Source organism: Cuculus canorus, chromosome 18, assembly GCF_017976375.1.
Source record: "Cuculus canorus isolate bCucCan1 chromosome 18, bCucCan1.pri, whole genome shotgun sequence".
Classification (NCBI taxonomy): Eukaryota; Metazoa; Chordata; class Aves; order Cuculiformes; family Cuculidae; genus Cuculus; species Cuculus canorus.
In genome coordinates this window covers 13414472-13432564 of record NC_071418.1, presented here as the reverse complement: position 1 = coordinate 13432564, position 18093 = coordinate 13414472, and the positions used below count along the sequence as shown (strand labels likewise).

The following is an 18093-nucleotide window of genomic DNA, read 5'->3' as shown; positions in this document are numbered from 1 at the left end:
TTGTCTCTTCCACTCACCTTTACTTCAGATTCCACATCATTAAGATCATAAAACATGCAAGAAGAACATTCTACTCTTTTTCTGAAGGGCTCAGAAGGGAAGCAGGTCAGTGGAGCGCAAAGGGTTAGAGTTTAATTGGGAAATGATCTAAGGCAACAGGAAGTGTCTCAAAAAGCTTGTCAATTAATAGCAGACATCTTTCTTTTGATTTCTCCTGGAAGAGAAGCACTAGGAGCCTACAAATAATGAGTAACAGGTAAAGTGGAGCACAACTTGAGGCCAGGCTGAAGTGCTGTTTCTAGATGTAGAGGGCCCATGACAACGTGGTCTCCCACTCTCCTCTTTCAGCTTAAAATCATTCCCCCTCGCCCTGTTCCTGCATCACCTGATCAAGGGCCCTTCTCCAGGTTTCTTGGAGCCCCTTTCAGCACGGGAAGCTGCTCTAACATCTCCCCAGAGCCTTCTCTTCTCCAGGCTGAACAACCCCAACTCTCAGCCTGTTATCATATATGAGGTGCTCATCCCCTTATCATCTTTGTGACTGCCTCTGCACTCATTCTAACAGATCCATGTCCTTTCTGCGCACCTACAAATATGAAGTGGCACCACTTCTAGCTAAGTCTGACAGGCCCAAAAGTACATTACTTCCCATACTCAAGGACAAACTCCTCTGCAGAGCTGAATCCTCGGCTTATCTGTGAAACTTGTTCTGTGGCTGCTTTCTCTTGGCTGGTTCCGGCAGACGCCAGCTCCTGCACTTACCTCTACATCATCTCCACTGGATTTCAATTTGAACCACTTCACCACGCAGGTACGGCCAATGTGGTCACCAGACTGCACGACTCCATACAACCCAGGATCCTGTGAGCTCTGAGCTTTTGGTCGCAATGGTAGAGAAGTAAATAGACAAGTTAAATGGAGGAGCACAAACTCTGCACAGCACTTGAGGCTGTCAGCTCCCAGGCTCTCACAGCTGAAACCTTTTGTTATGATTGGCATGAGAAAAAAACCAGTTCTTCCTACACAGCCAAAATTGAACTCAGCTAATGAGTTGGATTTTAAGAGAGCATGAAGTGATGGTGAAGTAAGATTATGTTGCTGGGTGGACTGGGTGAACACAGTCACTTTGGGATCACTTTTGAGCTCTATCACCAAAAGAAAACACACTGTGCTTAGCATTTTAGTGCTCTACTCTCCAAGCTAGCTCAGCACCGACACTGTCAGAGGTCCTGGATGCGCTGGCCAAGAGATTCCTGGGAGCAGCCCTGGCTGCTAAGCTTTTCATCTAGAAATGTGCCACCCACAAGTTTTGCTCCTCTGGAAACATGGACTGGACAAAGGTGAAAGGCAGGTAGGATACAGGCAGGCGTACATACGCGTATGCAAGTATCGGGGATCCGACAGCATCAAGGCTAGGCCTGGACCACCTAGGCTTGGGCTGTTATCCAGCACACTGGTATCCAGTCATGTTTCAGAACACTGGTATCCAGTCATGTTTCAGATTCATCTGACTGACAACACTCAAATCCCAGCATCCTTAGCAGGGGGATGCAAGGATCTGTGGGCATCCCAGACTGCTTGGAGAGTGCATTTAACAGAGAGGAGTACAGATTTCCAGAGGCCAAACTAGAATGGTACAACTGGAGCTGATAACTTGAGTTTACACAAACTATGTCTATCCCACAAGATCTGACTATTACTCAGAAACGGCACACAAACCAGCACCTTTTTTGCTAAGCCAGTTTTTCCTCTTCTCAACCTGACAATATCTCATACTCCCCACTGCTGAGGATAAACCCCTGCTACAAAAGAGGAGCTGAGAGCCAGATAGTGCTATCAATATTTCATATCCAAAAAGCTGTGAGTCTCCTTGAACTTGTACCATGACCCTTCACTAGCATCACCAATTGGTTTATTGAAGAAAAGGGATGCAAAAAGATGCCTCTGGATCCCAAAACCCTCCAGGAAAAAAATGGAAGTTCATGACAGACAAGCCATACAGAGTGAGCAGCCTGAGGTGAACTGTTCACAGCCCCCCTCATCCTGCAAGACAGCTCAGTCATTCACACTTTCAAGGAGAAGGAGGGCCACCTCTACAGAAATACTGAGAATCCTAGCTTTGCTCCTTGGCATTTATTCCTTCCGCATCTTGCCTGCTGTCATAATTCAGATTTGGCATTTAAATAATGGTTCTTTGCTGACGTTCTCTGAGGAAAACATTGTTTTGACACCCAATACCTCTTTTGTCCACCACAAAATCCCCAGGGCAGAACTCGTTGTTGTCCAGATGATGGACTGGGATCAGCTCGTTGGAGCGAATGTTTGTCTCCACAGTGCCATCCTGCCACATCACGTCAGCTGAAGTCATTGTGGTCACCACTTCTACAGCAACCCTGGGAACCCAGAAGGCAACGAGTTACCAGGGTGGACATACGTAAGCACAACCAGAACACAATGCTGCCAACACGAGGAATCAAGACGGATCTCAGCAACACAAAGGTACACATATCAGCAGGCTGGGAAGCAAGTCAGGAAACCCCCTGCAGTCACAGTGGAAGCAGTTTTGACAGGTTCTCAATCACTGTTACTGCAGATGTCACATTGCTGCAGGAGGACTTTCCTTCCAGGGAGCTGACGCTGAGCTCACTTTTATTCCTAGTGTAGCAAATTAAATCTACCAGCTCCCACTTTCCACCCCTGGCAGAGGCAAGACAGGAGCTTCAAATACTTCGAAACTTAAGATCTTGTCCACCAAAACACCTTCTAGCCTGGCAGCTCTGAGGAAACTTTGAAGGTAGAGGACCATGGGACTGGAAAGGAAAGATAAAACAGCATTTCAGCCCTTCCAGAAAGGAAAAATAAAAGGGCAACATATTGGATGTGGGCAAAGAAAAAAAGACTGTTTGAAAGAGAAAAGACTCCTTCCCAGCTGTTCAAACACACACATGTATCTCTTTGCAGCTCAGAAATGAAACTCAAACACGCAACAATGGGCCACATGCTGGCTCTCTGGTGTGGAGCCTGACAGAGCTGCCTGAAGAGGCAAGTTCCTCAGGGGCAGCAGGAGTGGAACTGTGGTCCAACTGTGGTTCATTAGCTCTTCTAATGAACCCTCCACCATTTTCATCCCTACTACAGCACAAAACAAATTGAATCCCATGCTAATTTTAAATTTTGGCTTTGTTCTGCTGCCCAGGCCTTGCAGACACAACACAAGCACTGCAGTTATGTTGGTTTCAAGTCAAACCATAAGGAAGATACAACCATAAAGAAAATACAACTGTGTGCCCCCAGCACTGTTTTATGAATGTGAGGGAAATACTTTTAAGCAGAAAAAATATGAAGTTTCTCGTAAGGCCAGCACTCAACAGCAGAAATTATCAGAGAAGGGGACCTGTAACAGGTCAAGTGTAGTGGGAGACATGCTGAGAGATGGCTCCTTGGAGGAGGTGGGGGAATGTGCAGCTGTGGATGGGAGACTGGAAAGGCAGCCCAAGGAAATGACACAGTCCTATCTGCAGTGCTGTTTATGCTGTTTTGCAAACAAAAATCACAACTTGGCATTAGTAAAAATCCCCGTGTATCACTGAAAAAAAATAACCCGAGATGCCTGTGCTGCCTAGAGAGCTCAAGTCACTGAACGGTGGTGAAGCCACATGCTGAGCTGGTTCCCTGCAGTCAGAGATGTCCGTGAGCTGACACATCAGGTCTGGTGACTAAGGGCAGCAAGCCCAGCCACTCTGCAGCCCTCAGCAGTGCTTGGCAGCACACAGCAGAGCTGCCAACGCTCCCACCAGCTCCACCTGAATATTCAAAAAGCAAAGACCCCTCATGCTGAGCTGTGACCATACACCCTTTAAAGTATCTGCCGGGCCTTGACATTCTGTGCTGAAAAAGCTTCTCTTACTTATCCTTTGTGACACAGTCATCTCTGCAATATGTCCCAATACCTGATCTCCACAGTGCCTTGTACAGAGATGCCCAGATCCAGCTCAGGAATCTCTCAATGTTGTCACAGGGATTTCTCCCCACTGTCTGTATGGTGCAGAAAGCTACCAGGTTTATGAGCTAAGCTCTCCTTAAGAAAACCTTTAGTGAAGTAGAGGCACTCAGCAGGGGTTGAGAAGTGAAAAGTGAACCAAGAATCAGTTCCCAGGAACTTGATCATGCACTTCATTTTTGCTTTCACTCCAATCCTGCTCCGCTGAGGTCTGTGACCTTTAAATACTATTTCCTCAAAACCCACCAGGACTAAAGGAACAGCTCTCCTTGCACACAGACAAAGCTAGAATACCCAAACAAAATACAAATGAAATTCACTGAATTCTTAAACTACTGGATCCCTTGAATCCTGATCAATGTCACTTTTCCAGGAGGACTCTCACACATCATCTGCACTAGTTCATTTCTGACTGAGGATCTGTATACAAATAAACACTGAGACAGACCAGCCAGCTGTCAGATGTCTTTGCGTCCCTTGAAAATGGTTTAAATGTTCTCAAGTTAGGAAAAAGGTAAAAGCTGCCGAGACCCAGTTTTATCTAGAAATCAGCAGATACATGCCATGCTCCCTCTCCCAAACTCCTGAAATCAATTCCTCCAAAGCTCTGAAGGAGTGCATTCTGTTCATGAAAACCCCAATAAAAAGTCCACTGCTGGCAGAAGCTGCAGAATTCTCTCCAGAGCAGAGGAAGGATAACAGAGACCACTGCAGCATGAACCTTTGCCAGCATGGACCTCCATGCTGATCCAGAGACAGCCCTCTTGGAGGATATGCTGTCCATTCACACTAGCACAGTTTCTCCTCTCTGCAGAAGCTGCCAATGAGGTAACCAATTAGTGTCATGTTTGGGTTGTATGATCTTTATTCACCTGTCTCTTTCTCTGCGTACAGTCTAGCGCAGCACAGATACTCTGTTGATGCCCAGAGGCATGGCTGAAATAGAAGAGCATCAGTGTCACAATACGTGGCCCCAGTTTCATCAGGAGCTGGACTGAAACCAAGCTGATTTCACACAGGCCACTGCACAGTCATCACAGGACAATCACTTTTGGTTACTACCAAGCGGTGTCCTACCACGAGGCACACAGTCATCCTCCACTCAAGCTGAGGAGGTGGTTTACATCTGAGAATTTTGATAATAGAGATTTTGGCACGCATGCCTGGGTTTGGAAATCCAGCTTACCTGTCTCCTGGCTTGAACTCTCGTGAAACCTTGGTCTTCTTCTTCTTGTGCTTCCGTTTCAAGTTTTTGATGGAAAGAGGGATGCTCTTCTTGCGGCCAGTGCCGCTGCCACTCTGGGACGAGGCAGTGGAGCTAGCAGAAGAGGTGACAGAGCTAGTGTCATCAGTGTCGTCAGCTGCCTCATCATCAGCATCTTGCTCCATGGACTGAAGCCGGTAGTCGGATGACGCTTCGTCTTTCAGCAGAAAGGGAGGCTGCTGCTGTCGTGCTGCCGCTCCTCCTTTCTCCTTCCCCGTTTCTTCAGGCTGCTCCTCCTTTCTCTCCCCAGGGCTCGGTGTGCTGTTAGAAGAGTCATCCAGCTCACACTTTGATCCAGCCTTAAGCTCTTCTGACTTTTGGTCAGCAGCTGCAACAGAGTCTTTGTCAGGGGCTTCACCGGTACCCTGAGACTCTGGGGAGCATGACATGATCTTCACTATCTGCTTCTTCAGCAGTCGCCTCACCTAGAGAGAGCAGACCCGCGTCAGATATAACACTTGTACACTCGGCAAGCTGCCAGCCAGCCTGGGGAGTGGTCAGCTTTGTACAGAGGGAAAACACACCCCACAGGCCTCTGCACACTTCACCTGCACCAGTGGATTCGGCAAACCAGTATCTCACTACTGCTCTACTCAGGAGCAGCTCCAGACTAGTCTGAGGAAAGTGAGCTTTGCTCCTTAAACTATTTCAAGCATGTCCTGAACTTTTTTTGTTATGGAAGGTCACAAGAGGTTGCACAAGTTAATTGATGTAACACATGCAGTTCTGCAGAAACATCACCATCTACACTGATGATATCCTGTTATTCTAGGAACACTGCTGCCCTACAGCCAGCATGTAGAAAGCATAGCGTGACTCATTTGGCCCATGCAGCAAAGGCTTCTGTGTCTCACTGCAGCAAGGATTTTACTTAGCAGTTCAGCTCCAGGAGAAGCCCGAGGTCACGCTAATGAAAACGACACATGTAGAATGGTCCCGGCTGTCAGAGCACACCAGCCCTGACACAGTTTGATCCCTGCAATGTGACACCTCCGTGTTTAAGGTCCTGTTCGTGTTCTCTCATGGCATTAGCTGCATGCTTCACCCAGTGCAGTCAGGCTGCTGTACAAGATGACTTGGCTGCACAACAAGCCATTACTCTTTACAACAACCACTTCAGGAGTCACATTTCAGGCCACGTGACTAACAGGAAGATTTCTGCTTTAAAAGCTACAATGACCACAAATGCTTAGAGAAATCAATGCCTCCCTGGACCCCTCTGCTCACCTTTTTGGCAACTGATCCTTCCCCCAGGACACAGTTCCTCTCAGGGCATTCACAGGTGATTTTTGCAGGCTCCACTTTATCCGGGAACACATAAAGGCACCTTTCCCCAAGCTGCCTTTGGGCATGGTCAAAGCACCCCAGACGCTTTACCCTGGTAGAACAGGAGGGCAGCCATGAGTGAAACAAAAGCAGTAACAGCACCTAACAGTGACCACAGCCTTCACAAGGCCGGTGTGACCTCATGCCAACAGCACTTCTGGGGTGGCAGAAGCCAGCACCACACCACATCTTTTCCAGCCACATGGTTCTAAAACAGGACAGGGAAATCTCAGCAGGGACTGGGTAAGGGATACAAAGGGTTTGAGTCCCACCAGTCCCTCCTCTCCCTTAGCACCCTCTCCCAGAGAAAGCTGCTAAGACATTTGAAGTTGGCATTGGGTTTTTTTGCTGGCATCTGATAACTCCCTTTCCTTCAGCTTCCTTATGAGCTCCAGGTAGCAACTACGCTGGACTGTCCAATTACTCATCTGACTTTTCTCTCGGAGTTTTGTCCAGCCCATTTTTTGCAGCTTTAGCCTGCAGAGGGCACTAGATGCTCCCTCAGCACCGGCCTGGCTCCAGAGCCGGACTGCACACACAGTTAAAAGCTGCAGCCTGCTCCAGACACAAGTGGAAGGACGAGGGAACAAGTGACCTGTTGCCAGACAGCACTTTCTCCTCTACGCACTTGTCAGCTGGAGAGTACTTTGAGAGGACTGGCTAGTCCTCTGGCTTTGAGGGGGATGCTAGCCCCTCTATTGGTAACTCAAACGTCAGCTAAACTAATTTGGAAGCTTTTCAACTCAAGTTTTGAAGCTCTGGAAGCAGACACAACAAGGTGAAAAATCCCACTGGAAACAGGAGCACTGTGTCTAACGAATTGGTAGGCACATCACCCATAGCCTGTGCAGGCCCTGGGTGCTGTGGGTGACAAGGGGTTTAACTGATCTCACCTGGACAGCTTCTCCTGGCCGATTATTGAGGGAGGAGGACTCACGCTGTCAGTACCTCCAGGACAGAAGCTTTTAGTGATCCAAGTAACCTTTAGTTCCACCACCTGTACCTACAATGTGAAGAGAGAGAGAAAGCAATGTAATTTTTCAGAGGCTTTCCTAGAGTGTAGGATCTGAACATTTACAAACAAGAAAGTAGCAAACCCGTTTTCATAACTTAAGATGGCCAAGCACAGTTTCACCACATCCAGGACCACTGCAGTGCTCCATAGCATGGCTCCTGGCAATACCAAGAGCTTCTACAGTTTTTAACCTCAAGAAAGACAACATCTGGCTTGGACCGGAAGCTATGATACTTGCAAATCAGCAGTCCAATATCACAAAGAGACATGCTAATGGATTTGGAGTCGCTCCTTCGAAGTTAGCAATATTTCTCCCTTTTTGATTAGCATGCAATATTAAGTTTCAATAGAAGAGGTGCTTCTGCTACCCCAGGGATCAGCAGTTCAGGCCTCCAAGCGCATTGGCACACGATCACCTTACAAGGTGCCAGCAGGGACCTTTGAGAGGGAAAACCAAACCACACTCAAAAGTCCCGTCAATCCACAATGAGGAATCTGTCACCTCAGAAGACCACAGTGCATTTGCTCTTGGAAGGTTACCATGGCAAGCTGACTCTGCTCCAGAACATCAGCCAGGGAGAATTCTGCACAGAAGGTGGCTGTGTGTCAGCTCGTCAGTCCTTACCTCTTCCACCACCACTCTGAACTTGCTCTTTGTGCTCAGAACAGGCTTCACACCTGAGAGCCATTGCACACTGGAGAAGACTTTAGAAGGCCCGATGAGGACTTGCCCAGGATAAAAGCCATATGAATCATCAAAGAAGAGACCCTGTGGGGAAAAGAGAAGGGAAAAAAAGCAGCATAAAGTACTCTTGCTTTTAAGTTTCCAGCATTTCTCTTCTCTCATTCATGACCAGTAAGATTAACCATAAAGGAAAAGTCTGCAAGTTGCCCATCTCTTAAAGCTCATTCCCCTCCTGAAGTCAGGCCAGCAGTTCCTATAGCAACCTGCTCTGTCACGCATCCATACCATACTATGACTCAGTGGGGAAGAAGCAAAGGTACTTGCAAGAAAAAGATACATATTCCCCGACAAACACCCTCACTAACGAAGTAGCCAAGGTAGGCTGGGCCCTGGGCAAGGACACCCCTCTCTTCCATGTTCTAATTCAATCACCTACAACTTTCAGAGCCAGAGGATGCCTGCCTTCACTCCTCTGTTTGTTCAAATTAAGTTTGTAAGTATTATTCCTGACTTAAGTCGATTAGTTAATATGACAATTCTTTGAAAACAAAACAGGACAAACCACAACAGTTGTTCTCCTAGAGCTCTTTCCTGATAGTATTTAGAGTGACTTGATGAGCACAGATTCAGAATGTGGGGGCGGACAGAGCAGTTTAGGGTAGATAAAACAGAGCACAGAATGAATCAAGTCTCATAATTTGTCAGGAAGGATAAAAGCCACACGACAAAATCTAAGTCAGGTAAATATCTAACACACAGCAGTTCCGGGATCAAGAGTAGCATTGGAGAGTACTCACATTTCAGACCAAACCACAAGTCTGCAGAGGACTACATACACTTTAAAAGCAGCCTCACTCAAAACAAGGTATCTCAAAATTTGGTATCAGAAGCTGGATGCAGCTATGACATCCTTGTAGCAAGCAGAAAATATGCTGCACAACCCAAAGCAGCAGAGACTAAGATACCAGAGAATATCTAGCAACAGACCACACCTCTTCCAGAACAGGAAAACCAGAGCAGCACATCCTATTAAACTGATATTCCATTTACTTGACAAGAAGCAGGCATAAAATTTTAACAGAAATGCAGTTTTAGATTGGGACCGTTGCTTTGAAGGCTGGGAACGATAAGAGCTGACTGCATTGCTAGTTCCTAAGAATTACACACCATTCTCAGTCAACTCCCTATATCACTGCCAGGACTGCAGCGAGGTGCCACAGATGCTGTTTGGAAGAAAAAAGGAGCTGTCGTCAGCCTTTGCAGGTGAGAGGTTAGATCCCATCATCACGCAGGGAACTCCATGTTTCACGCAGTGGCTAGCAAAACCTTTCCCACCACGTGATCCGGAAAATGCCAGCGTGGCAGCAGGTCTCCATTCAGAGACTGTGATGGATTAGAATAGCAAGAGAGACAGGGATTTACGTGATCTGGAAACATGCTTCTAGCAAAACACCTTTTAAACAATACGCACTTTTCCAGAGGTGTAACACTTTTGAAAGCTTTAAACAGAGTAAGAGCCTCTTCAAGTATGTACAGATACAAGGAGCGGACAGTGACCTGCCTTGGCACCAGCCATCTGACTGCATCTTGTGCAAGCAGTTGGATATACAAATTCCAATACCTCCTCAAAACCTGCTCTTTACTAAGTTTACCTTTAACTAAAACCCATCGTGCTTCAAGTGAAGATCTAGTGAAGTTTCTTTCAGCTGTGATGCATTGTTTCATATTTAGGATTAATAATTGCCTGTAGTTTTGCCTTCTCCCTCCCCTCTATCCAAAAAGCTTACAAGATGATAAAAAAAATACTCTCAGGAGCACCAGAAGCTCACCGAGTCACTGACGTGAGGACAAACATCATACAGCTTGGCTCCATCTTCTGTGCTCATAGAACACCTGGAAAACAGACAAGAGACACCATCGCATTTGCAGAGCCACCCACCCCAAAAGCAAACAGCCACTGTCTGAGCGGGTCTGTCAGTACAACACTGAGTCTTCACGGTCCAGAGCAAAACTGGCTATAGACAAGCCATAAAAGCACTGCTTGGTATCTACAGACTCCACTCAGCATGTGAAAAAAAAGTAATACGCAGGGTGCTGGACAATATTTGTCTGCTGCAAAGGTCCCATTTTTCATTCACAGTGACACTGGAACTTAAAGGCAACTTGGGTGCAGTTTCTTCAGTAATAACTTCATTTCCAGAGTGAGTTCTGGTGCAATTTGAAATGACTCATTGGGAAGATTTGGAAAACAGTTAACTCATTTTACATAGCTGTGCATGAGCTGGTTATAGACACCAAGCAAGGTTTTAAATTGCACCAGTAACTGCAGGCAATACAGATACACTTCTCAGTGTAGCTATTTTTCACTCCTAATTTAACATATGTATAAGAGCCTTTCAGCCTGGGTTAACTGAAAGCTAGAACAATCAAAATTTCAGATGCATTCACCAATCATCTGTTATAGCTCTTGCATTACTCGCTTCTCATAGAAAGACTCAAAGCTGGCTGCAGGTTTATGGGTTTGAGGTCTTTTTTTTTTAAACATCAATGTCAACACTCAATTTACAAGACAGATGGGCTGTTCCCCAGCTGCCAGGCTCATAAGCCGCTTCACCCTCCATTGGATCCTTCCCTCCCTTGCATCAATAAAAAAAAAGTTTGTTGGACAAGACAGACTTCAGTAGGAGAGTGAATGTGGTAAATTCAGAGCGGCTTGGTGAACAGCATACACAAGGAACAGAACTTGGATTCTTCTGCTGGCTTTGCAAAAATAAGTTAGCCAAGTGTTTCTTTCAATATCTCTGGTTAAATCTCTCTATATAGACATGACTCTGGATTGTCTCTTCATTGAGAAAACACTTTTAACAGTTGCAAATAGCAGTGAAAAAGCAAAGCTGTTCAATCTTGGGCTGCTTTTTCATCTTTTCTAAAAACCACCTAGTTCTTCCACTTTCACAGACCTCTTTTTAAGGTAAGAATCCTCCCCGCATCTCAGTGAAGTTATGCTCTCCTACCGAGAAAAGGTCTGGAATAGCGATCCATCTTAAACTGCTACTTTTCCAGAGTACAAGCACAGTTTACAGACCAACGTGCTTTAGTTCTGGAGCGCTGATCTGCTGGGATTGAAAAGAAATTGTTGCCTTTCAGACAACAGCTCTTCCAGAGGGTGACCAATGAGTCTCAGTGCTTTCAGAATAAGGCACCTTCAGATGTAGAGTAAGAATACAACACAAGCGGATAACTTATCAGCACGTGAATGAAGCCCAGCTCGTTTCTAGCTCTCCTAAAACAGACCAGAATTGTGAAACCCAAGGGGGACAGCCTTCACAGAGAGTACCTGGCTCCATTGGAAAGCTTGAGGATGACCTGGTTCTTCAAATCATAGACCTTGCCCAGCCAGCAGTCATAGGCTATGTAGTCACCATACATGAAAGGCTACAAAGAAAACAGGAAACAAAACTTTATAAACATCAGCCTTTGTACATCAGCCATCAAATCCTCACACAATGCAGACTAGATCAGAATCTCAAAGGGATTTATGGCAGCAACTGCATTCCCACTGTAAACTGGAATAAATGTACATGGAAGAGGCTGCCTGACAGTCAGCACAAAGCCTGGATTCTCCAGTTAAAGAGCTCAGACGTTCTACGAGTTTTTTCCCTCGGATTTTAAACTTGCTGAGTTGCATTTGCCTTCAGACAATATTTACAATCAATTTTTATTACTGTCTAATATTCCAACCCAAGCAGAGAAGCCTGTATCCCACTGCCATTCCACAAGCTGTTTCTTGAGAAAGATTGTGACACTCTGGCTCTTCACACTCAGATTATCTTTTTTTTCAGAGGAAAAATAATGATGAAACTCTAATCCCACCTGGTCTCTGGAAATCACCCACCCACCCAAGAGGGAGAACCAGGTACATCTCAGACTGTTCTACCTCAAAAGAAATACTCGACTCCTCTCAGCAGTTTTACAGCCTGTTTAAACAACAACAATTCCTCAGCTCAGGAGCTCTGTGCCAGCACCATAGGGCTGCCCCACATGGGATGTCACACCAGCCCACCTCAACGCAGAAGTTCTCACACAATTTCATGTCAGCCTAGCCCTCCAATTCACTTTGGTCTCAGCAAATGTGATCAGAAACACAGAACAGATGGGCAGATGAGGCGATGCTGCATCATCTTCCAGAAAGGATGTTTCCAGTAAGTTTAAAATAAAACTAAATCACAGATGCAGCTTGTGCAACGTGGATTCCTCCTTTGCATGCGTTAATGGGAATCCAGCAACACCCCTCCAAACCACCAAGCCCCAGTTCCCACGTATACTTTGGCTCTGTTCTCACCCAGATATGTTGCAGGTCTTTGCTGTTGACAGGGTAGAGAATGCAGTTGGTTCCAACCAGCTTCACAGCACACTCTATGTTGACATCAATTACAGTCCCACACTGGCTGTCCTGAAAACAGAGAGAAAAAGGGTTTATCACCTAGGGAAGGTCCTACACACGTACAGGCTCTGCGCAGAGATATGAAGTGCAGAGACAAGTCCTACTTTTCAGGGCCTTGTTCTGAAGGGGCATTTCACATGACCCAAAGACAACTCAGAAGGCGAGACGACTACTAAACACCTGTAGTACTTTCTTCCTGGCTAAAATTTGCAATGGCTTCCAATACAGGAGTCCAGAGACTCCTGCACCTGGTCAAATAAGACCACACTGTATCAGGCAATTTGTATTAACTTGCTTTAAAATCTGTCTGGCTCTTTAGTTTACTCAACTGAACAGATCTCTGCAACTCCGTAAGACTGTTCTGCAGGTACTATCCTCAGCCTGCAAAGGTAAAGGTGGAGTATCAACCCCAGAACACAAAAGGAAACCTTTAAAGCTGTCCGTGACTTCACATGTAAAGCCTGATTTTGCAGGACATTATAAACGGTCTTTACTTGCTGCCATACTGAAAACTAATCTGGCACTTTTCAGATTCCAAGGTTTGGAGCTAGATAGTTTACAGTCGGTCCCCAAGAAAATAAAGCATGCTGTCAAGAGCCTTCTGGGGCTGGTTTGGCAGGAGGCACACAATATGCACGTTGCTCACACATATGGCAGAGGCCCACAAGGAAGGGCTGCTAACCCAAACACTGTCAAAGGCAGCAGCTGCCCTGGCCTCCTGACAGCTGGGACAATCGATACCCTTATTTATTGAAGACCACAAGTCCATTATAAAAGCTGACTGTGGGCCAGCATGACAAATGCCCTGGTATCAGCAAACTCTGAAGCTGTCCTTATCTCAAGGGTCAAGGTCTTTGCTCCAACAGGACTTGAGCATAACACTCAAAGGGCTCACACCCTGCAGAAGTGGATTCATTTACTAAGTCCACTTACAAACATGCTGTTCTTTCAACCACCTTAAATATTTATTCAAGGCCTTCACTCAGAGCCCTGGGCAGCCCTTTTTAGAGTTCAGTAGTTTGCTGGTGAGAGACTCATCCCGTCTCATCTTGAGGATTAGTAGGCAGAGCAAAGACACCCTGCAGACACCTGCAGCCCAGGATAATTCCTGGGCAGATCGCTCAGCCCCTCTGGCTGCCTTGCTTTCCATCTGCCTGCTGCAAGCCCTCCTCCTCACAAACCCTGTCATGCTCCACACATCACCAATGCAGAGCTGTGCTAGCATGGCCAGGAGAGCCTGGCTGGTGAAGCCCAAGGCAGAAGGAACTCACTGCCCCCAGCTGCTCCACATACCACTCCCATTTCTTTCAAGAAAGCCTGGGAAGCAAAGGAACCTTTCCTAGCTCCATTGTGACAGATAGGAGCTAAGCCTGATGTAGCCTGCAGCCTGCGCAGGCTGCCAGGAAAGAGCCCAGAACCATAACTCTCACCTGAAAAGGGTTTGCCAGAACTATGCCAGATTCACGACAGCTGGTGCCAGTGGGATTCCAGCAGTAGGATGAGCAACGTCTGCTCAGAGGTGGCACCTGCTCAATAAATCCACTGCTTCCTAAGCCCAGAATATAGCCACCTACCCTGCTTTTCCTCCAGATTAAGCTAAATCAAGTATGCCCAGGTCCATCCTCTGGCCACGCTCTGCTGTTCTGGCCCCATGTTTTAGATTTCTTAGCAGTCAGAACCAAAAAAATCCAAGAAACAAATCCCTTACCCTACCCTGAGCATTGCAGAATTAACCTTTCCTTTATGAGCAGCCACCATGAGAGCAGCTGAGATATGATACAACCCAGAACCTGCAGTTTCTGTGGATCATCTTGTCTCTGGGCCTAAATGACCTATTTTACTGATGGGGAAAGAATAACAAGTAATAAAATCAGGAATGGGGCAACTGACAAACCCCAACACACTTTTCTTGTTCTCTAAATGACACCTTGCCCATGGAGAAGGTACCTGCATCACTCTACAAGTCTGCTTCCCATCTAATGCAATTGGGTGCCTCCTAGTCATGGACCAGAGCACCAGGTTCAGTTCAGCTGTTTCTCCTTCCAGTTGCAAAACACTCGAGTGAGCACAGAGCCCCGTCTTTGGTGAGAAAGCAGAGCTCAATGTTGTGAGCAGCCCCAGCAGCTACACGGCTATCGAAGCACAGTCCTGCACCCTCACCTGCCACCAGACCTTTGTTTGTTACCAGGTTATTTATTTCACTGCCACATGAAACATTAGCCTGCAACAGGACAGGCAGATTTGCAGGCAGAGGGGTTCTGCTGAATAACTCAGTGCGATTATAGCAGGGCTCAGCAATGCAGTCCTGGAGCAAGAAGCCACTGGTTTGTCTCTTGTCTGCCAGGGCAGGTCTACAGCCGGAGCACTCGTCCCCACCAGCTGGCATGGACTCAACCATCCTACCCTGTTCATTAGATGCTCCCATTAAAGAGGGGACAAATAAAATGAGCTGACGTTTCATAGATCTGTTACAAAAATCGATTTCCATCAACCCCAGCAGCAGAACTGGAAAGAGAGGTGACTGATCTTCATTAGATGAGCTGATGGGTTCAAGCTCCACTCACACAGAATTAAGGGCACTCCCTAGACCTTCTTCCTGCTGCTTCTGGTACCTTGACAACATGCACCACGCTGGAGATACTCAGTATGTAAGCAGCGAATGGATGAAGAAGCGACTCCCTGCCTTCCCCATCACAGACAAGGCTTTAAGGCAGACCAGCAAACTTCCATCTAACAGGAAAGCAGCTCAGCAAGCACAGGCTGCAGTCCCGCATCTTCTACCTCGCCTCCTTCCACTCCTTCCCTCAAAGCTCTCTTTTCTAATAAGGGGATCTTCACACCACTCACCTATTCCTTTGTTTAGAAGGGACAGCTTAGCCCACCATCCTTTGAAGCAACAAAATCCAAGTGTCTGACAGATTACAGATCTGCTTCTAACCTTTCCCCAGCTTAGTGATCACCTGGAAAAATGGACTCTGCCACTTTCACCATTTCCCATCCAGCTGCATTAGGTTTGCAGTCCCAACTGCACTCCAAGCAAACAACCTCATTTTGTGTATTATGCCCCGGAGCCATCTTTCTCCACACTCAGCAATAGATGAATTTGAGTGCATGTGAATTGGAGTCAGCTCTCTTCTCTTGAGGAACAGAGGATTTCCAGTCCTTCCCGCTCAAGGTTAAAAACAAGCCCTGAGAGAGTGTGGTGAATACAGAATAAGTTCTACATTGTGCATTTGTCAGGCCAACTGGCACAGGGCAGCTGTCCCACATCCTGAATTTGGCAGGTTGACCCTGGCAGGTTTTCTATTTTAAACACTTCTGTAATTTTTTGAATACATCTGATTAACAAGTAAAGGTTTTCTTTGGGATAGAAAGGGGTTGTTTCCTTTACCACAGACACCTGAAACATACTTGAGGTAAAGTGTAAGTTGTCTTCAGATTTGCTGTGCTTTTGAACAGAGAGAAGAAATTGAGTTATACCCTCTCCATCAATTACAAATGGTAAGTTATCAGCCACTAGTACAAATGGTCAAACCAAAGTCAGTGTTTAAACAGGTGAACAGACAGTAAAGGAGCATGAAAAACAACTGCTGGGAAAGGTATCTATACCCATACATGTGCAGCAAGCCAGAGAAACCAATTTCTGCTCAGACAAGGATGGAAATTGCGAACAAAAGCACCATATCCACATTTGCCAAGACAACAACTTGCTGTCCTGAAAGCTTGAAATGACTTCAAGAAGCACAGTAAGAGGCAAGACTCAAAGCATCCCTCTGAGCGAGAAGGCTGTGAGAGTCCAGCTGTGCCAGGTCAACAGTGTGAACAGCTGATATTTCAATTTGCTGTTCATTGTCTTGGACTGAAATGTTTTCACAAAGCTGCAGTTTTAGAAAGATGTCAACTCCAAATCTCCATTTCAAACAACAATTATATTTCTTCAGGAAATAATTTGTTTCAGCATTTTTCAAATTACCCTTTAAGTTTTTTCTCCCTTTTCTTCTCTTTGGGAAGTTTGGTTAAAACAGGGTGGAGGTATTTTTACTGTCAATAATAAAAAAAAAAAGCTTTATTCAATAAAAACAAAAAAACCAGGTCAGGGAATGGCTTCCCCATCCTTGCACCAGGCTGCGCAGCATGTGATGCCACTGCAGCAGTTAGTGGCCAGCTGCCTCCATCCCAGCCTTGGTAGCCACATAGCTGGAAGCGAGTCAAGCGAAGATGCAGGCGTGCACATGGCAGGCCAGATGGCTCAGGGTTATGGGTTAGGTGTCAGCAGCAGCGAGAAACTGCCAACCTAGGCTCCTAAAGAGACTACATCGCATCTGATAATAGATACCGAACAACGTTCCCAGTGTTTCTTACACAAAAAACAAATCCACACATCTCTGACCAGCACAAGCATTGTACAACTAGAACAGAATGACTATGACTTAAAGTAGCATCCAGGAAGAGTAAAGGTAACAATTATAGGCTAATTACGACCAGTCTGCTTTCTGCTGACCTAAGCTGTGTTAGATGCTTCAGCAGTGTTGGGATCTGTTGTATTTCTGGTAGAAATTGGATGAGACTGTGCTCACTATAGATTGAGAGGCCACCCTGAAATCAAGCACGTGGCAGCAACGTGATCTACTTCCATCTCAGCCTCCCCATTAGGTCTGGGAGAGCAGGTTCACACTCAAAGGATTGATTTAGAACACAAAGGATGGCAGGATAGCCAAGCTTCTTGTCTCAATACCTGACATTGTCATGCTCCCTTACTCAGGAGACCTTAGCAGATATGCAACAGTAGAGAGGCAGTCTTATCAGCATTTCATTTTCAAAGGATGCAGCTAGGTCTATCAAACCCACTAAAAATAGAACACGCTCAAAGCATCACCATTTAGTTCCATTCAGGCAATTTGGCAAGTCTTAGAAATCCACACAGCAGTATCATGATCAGAAAAGGGACAAAGAAAAAAAGCACTTACGCTGGAGCTCATATGTCTGACCACATCTCGAGGGACCACAGAGCGATCTTCAAGCTTCAGCTACAGGGAGAGAAAAAGAAGCTGAATTTAGTGACCTCAGATGATACTTATTCAGAAGTAACATGACAAATACAAACGCGCAGTATCCCAATCCTCCAGACAGAGATTTCCAACAGAGGATGCCGAGGCACTTCCATACAGAGTTAACCCCCTCGGTATGTTCGCAAAAGCTGGTTGACAGATCTGAAGTACAGCAAACCAGGTGATCTGCCCACGCTTGTGGGCAGCAGGCACATCAAAAAGGGTGCAGACATTGACTCATTCATCACTTCAAGTATCCCTCTCCTCTTTCTCTGTCGGCATCACACAATTTCCTACCCACATCCATAGAG

General features: G+C 46.2%; 1 protein-coding gene across 1 annotated transcript in view; it reads right to left on the bottom strand.

Moving 5' to 3' along the window:
- UBE2O (ubiquitin conjugating enzyme E2 O) overlaps positions 1-18093 on the bottom strand; it is a 65944-nt gene that overhangs the window by 12645 nt on the left and 35206 nt on the right. Inside the window, exons 2-11 of the mRNA XM_009571581.2 lie at positions 17702-17761; positions 12633-12743; positions 11628-11725; positions 10120-10183; positions 8231-8374; positions 7484-7593; positions 6492-6642; positions 5187-5689; positions 2239-2393; positions 763-875 (exon numbers count right to left, since the gene is read on the bottom strand). Of these exons, the coding sequence (XP_009569876.2) occupies positions 763-875; positions 2239-2393; positions 5187-5689; positions 6492-6642; positions 7484-7593; positions 8231-8374; positions 10120-10183; positions 11628-11725; positions 12633-12743; positions 17702-17761 (1509 nt within the window). The remainder of the gene's footprint in view (positions 1-762; positions 876-2238; positions 2394-5186; positions 5690-6491; positions 6643-7483; positions 7594-8230; positions 8375-10119; positions 10184-11627; positions 11726-12632; positions 12744-17701; positions 17762-18093) is intronic.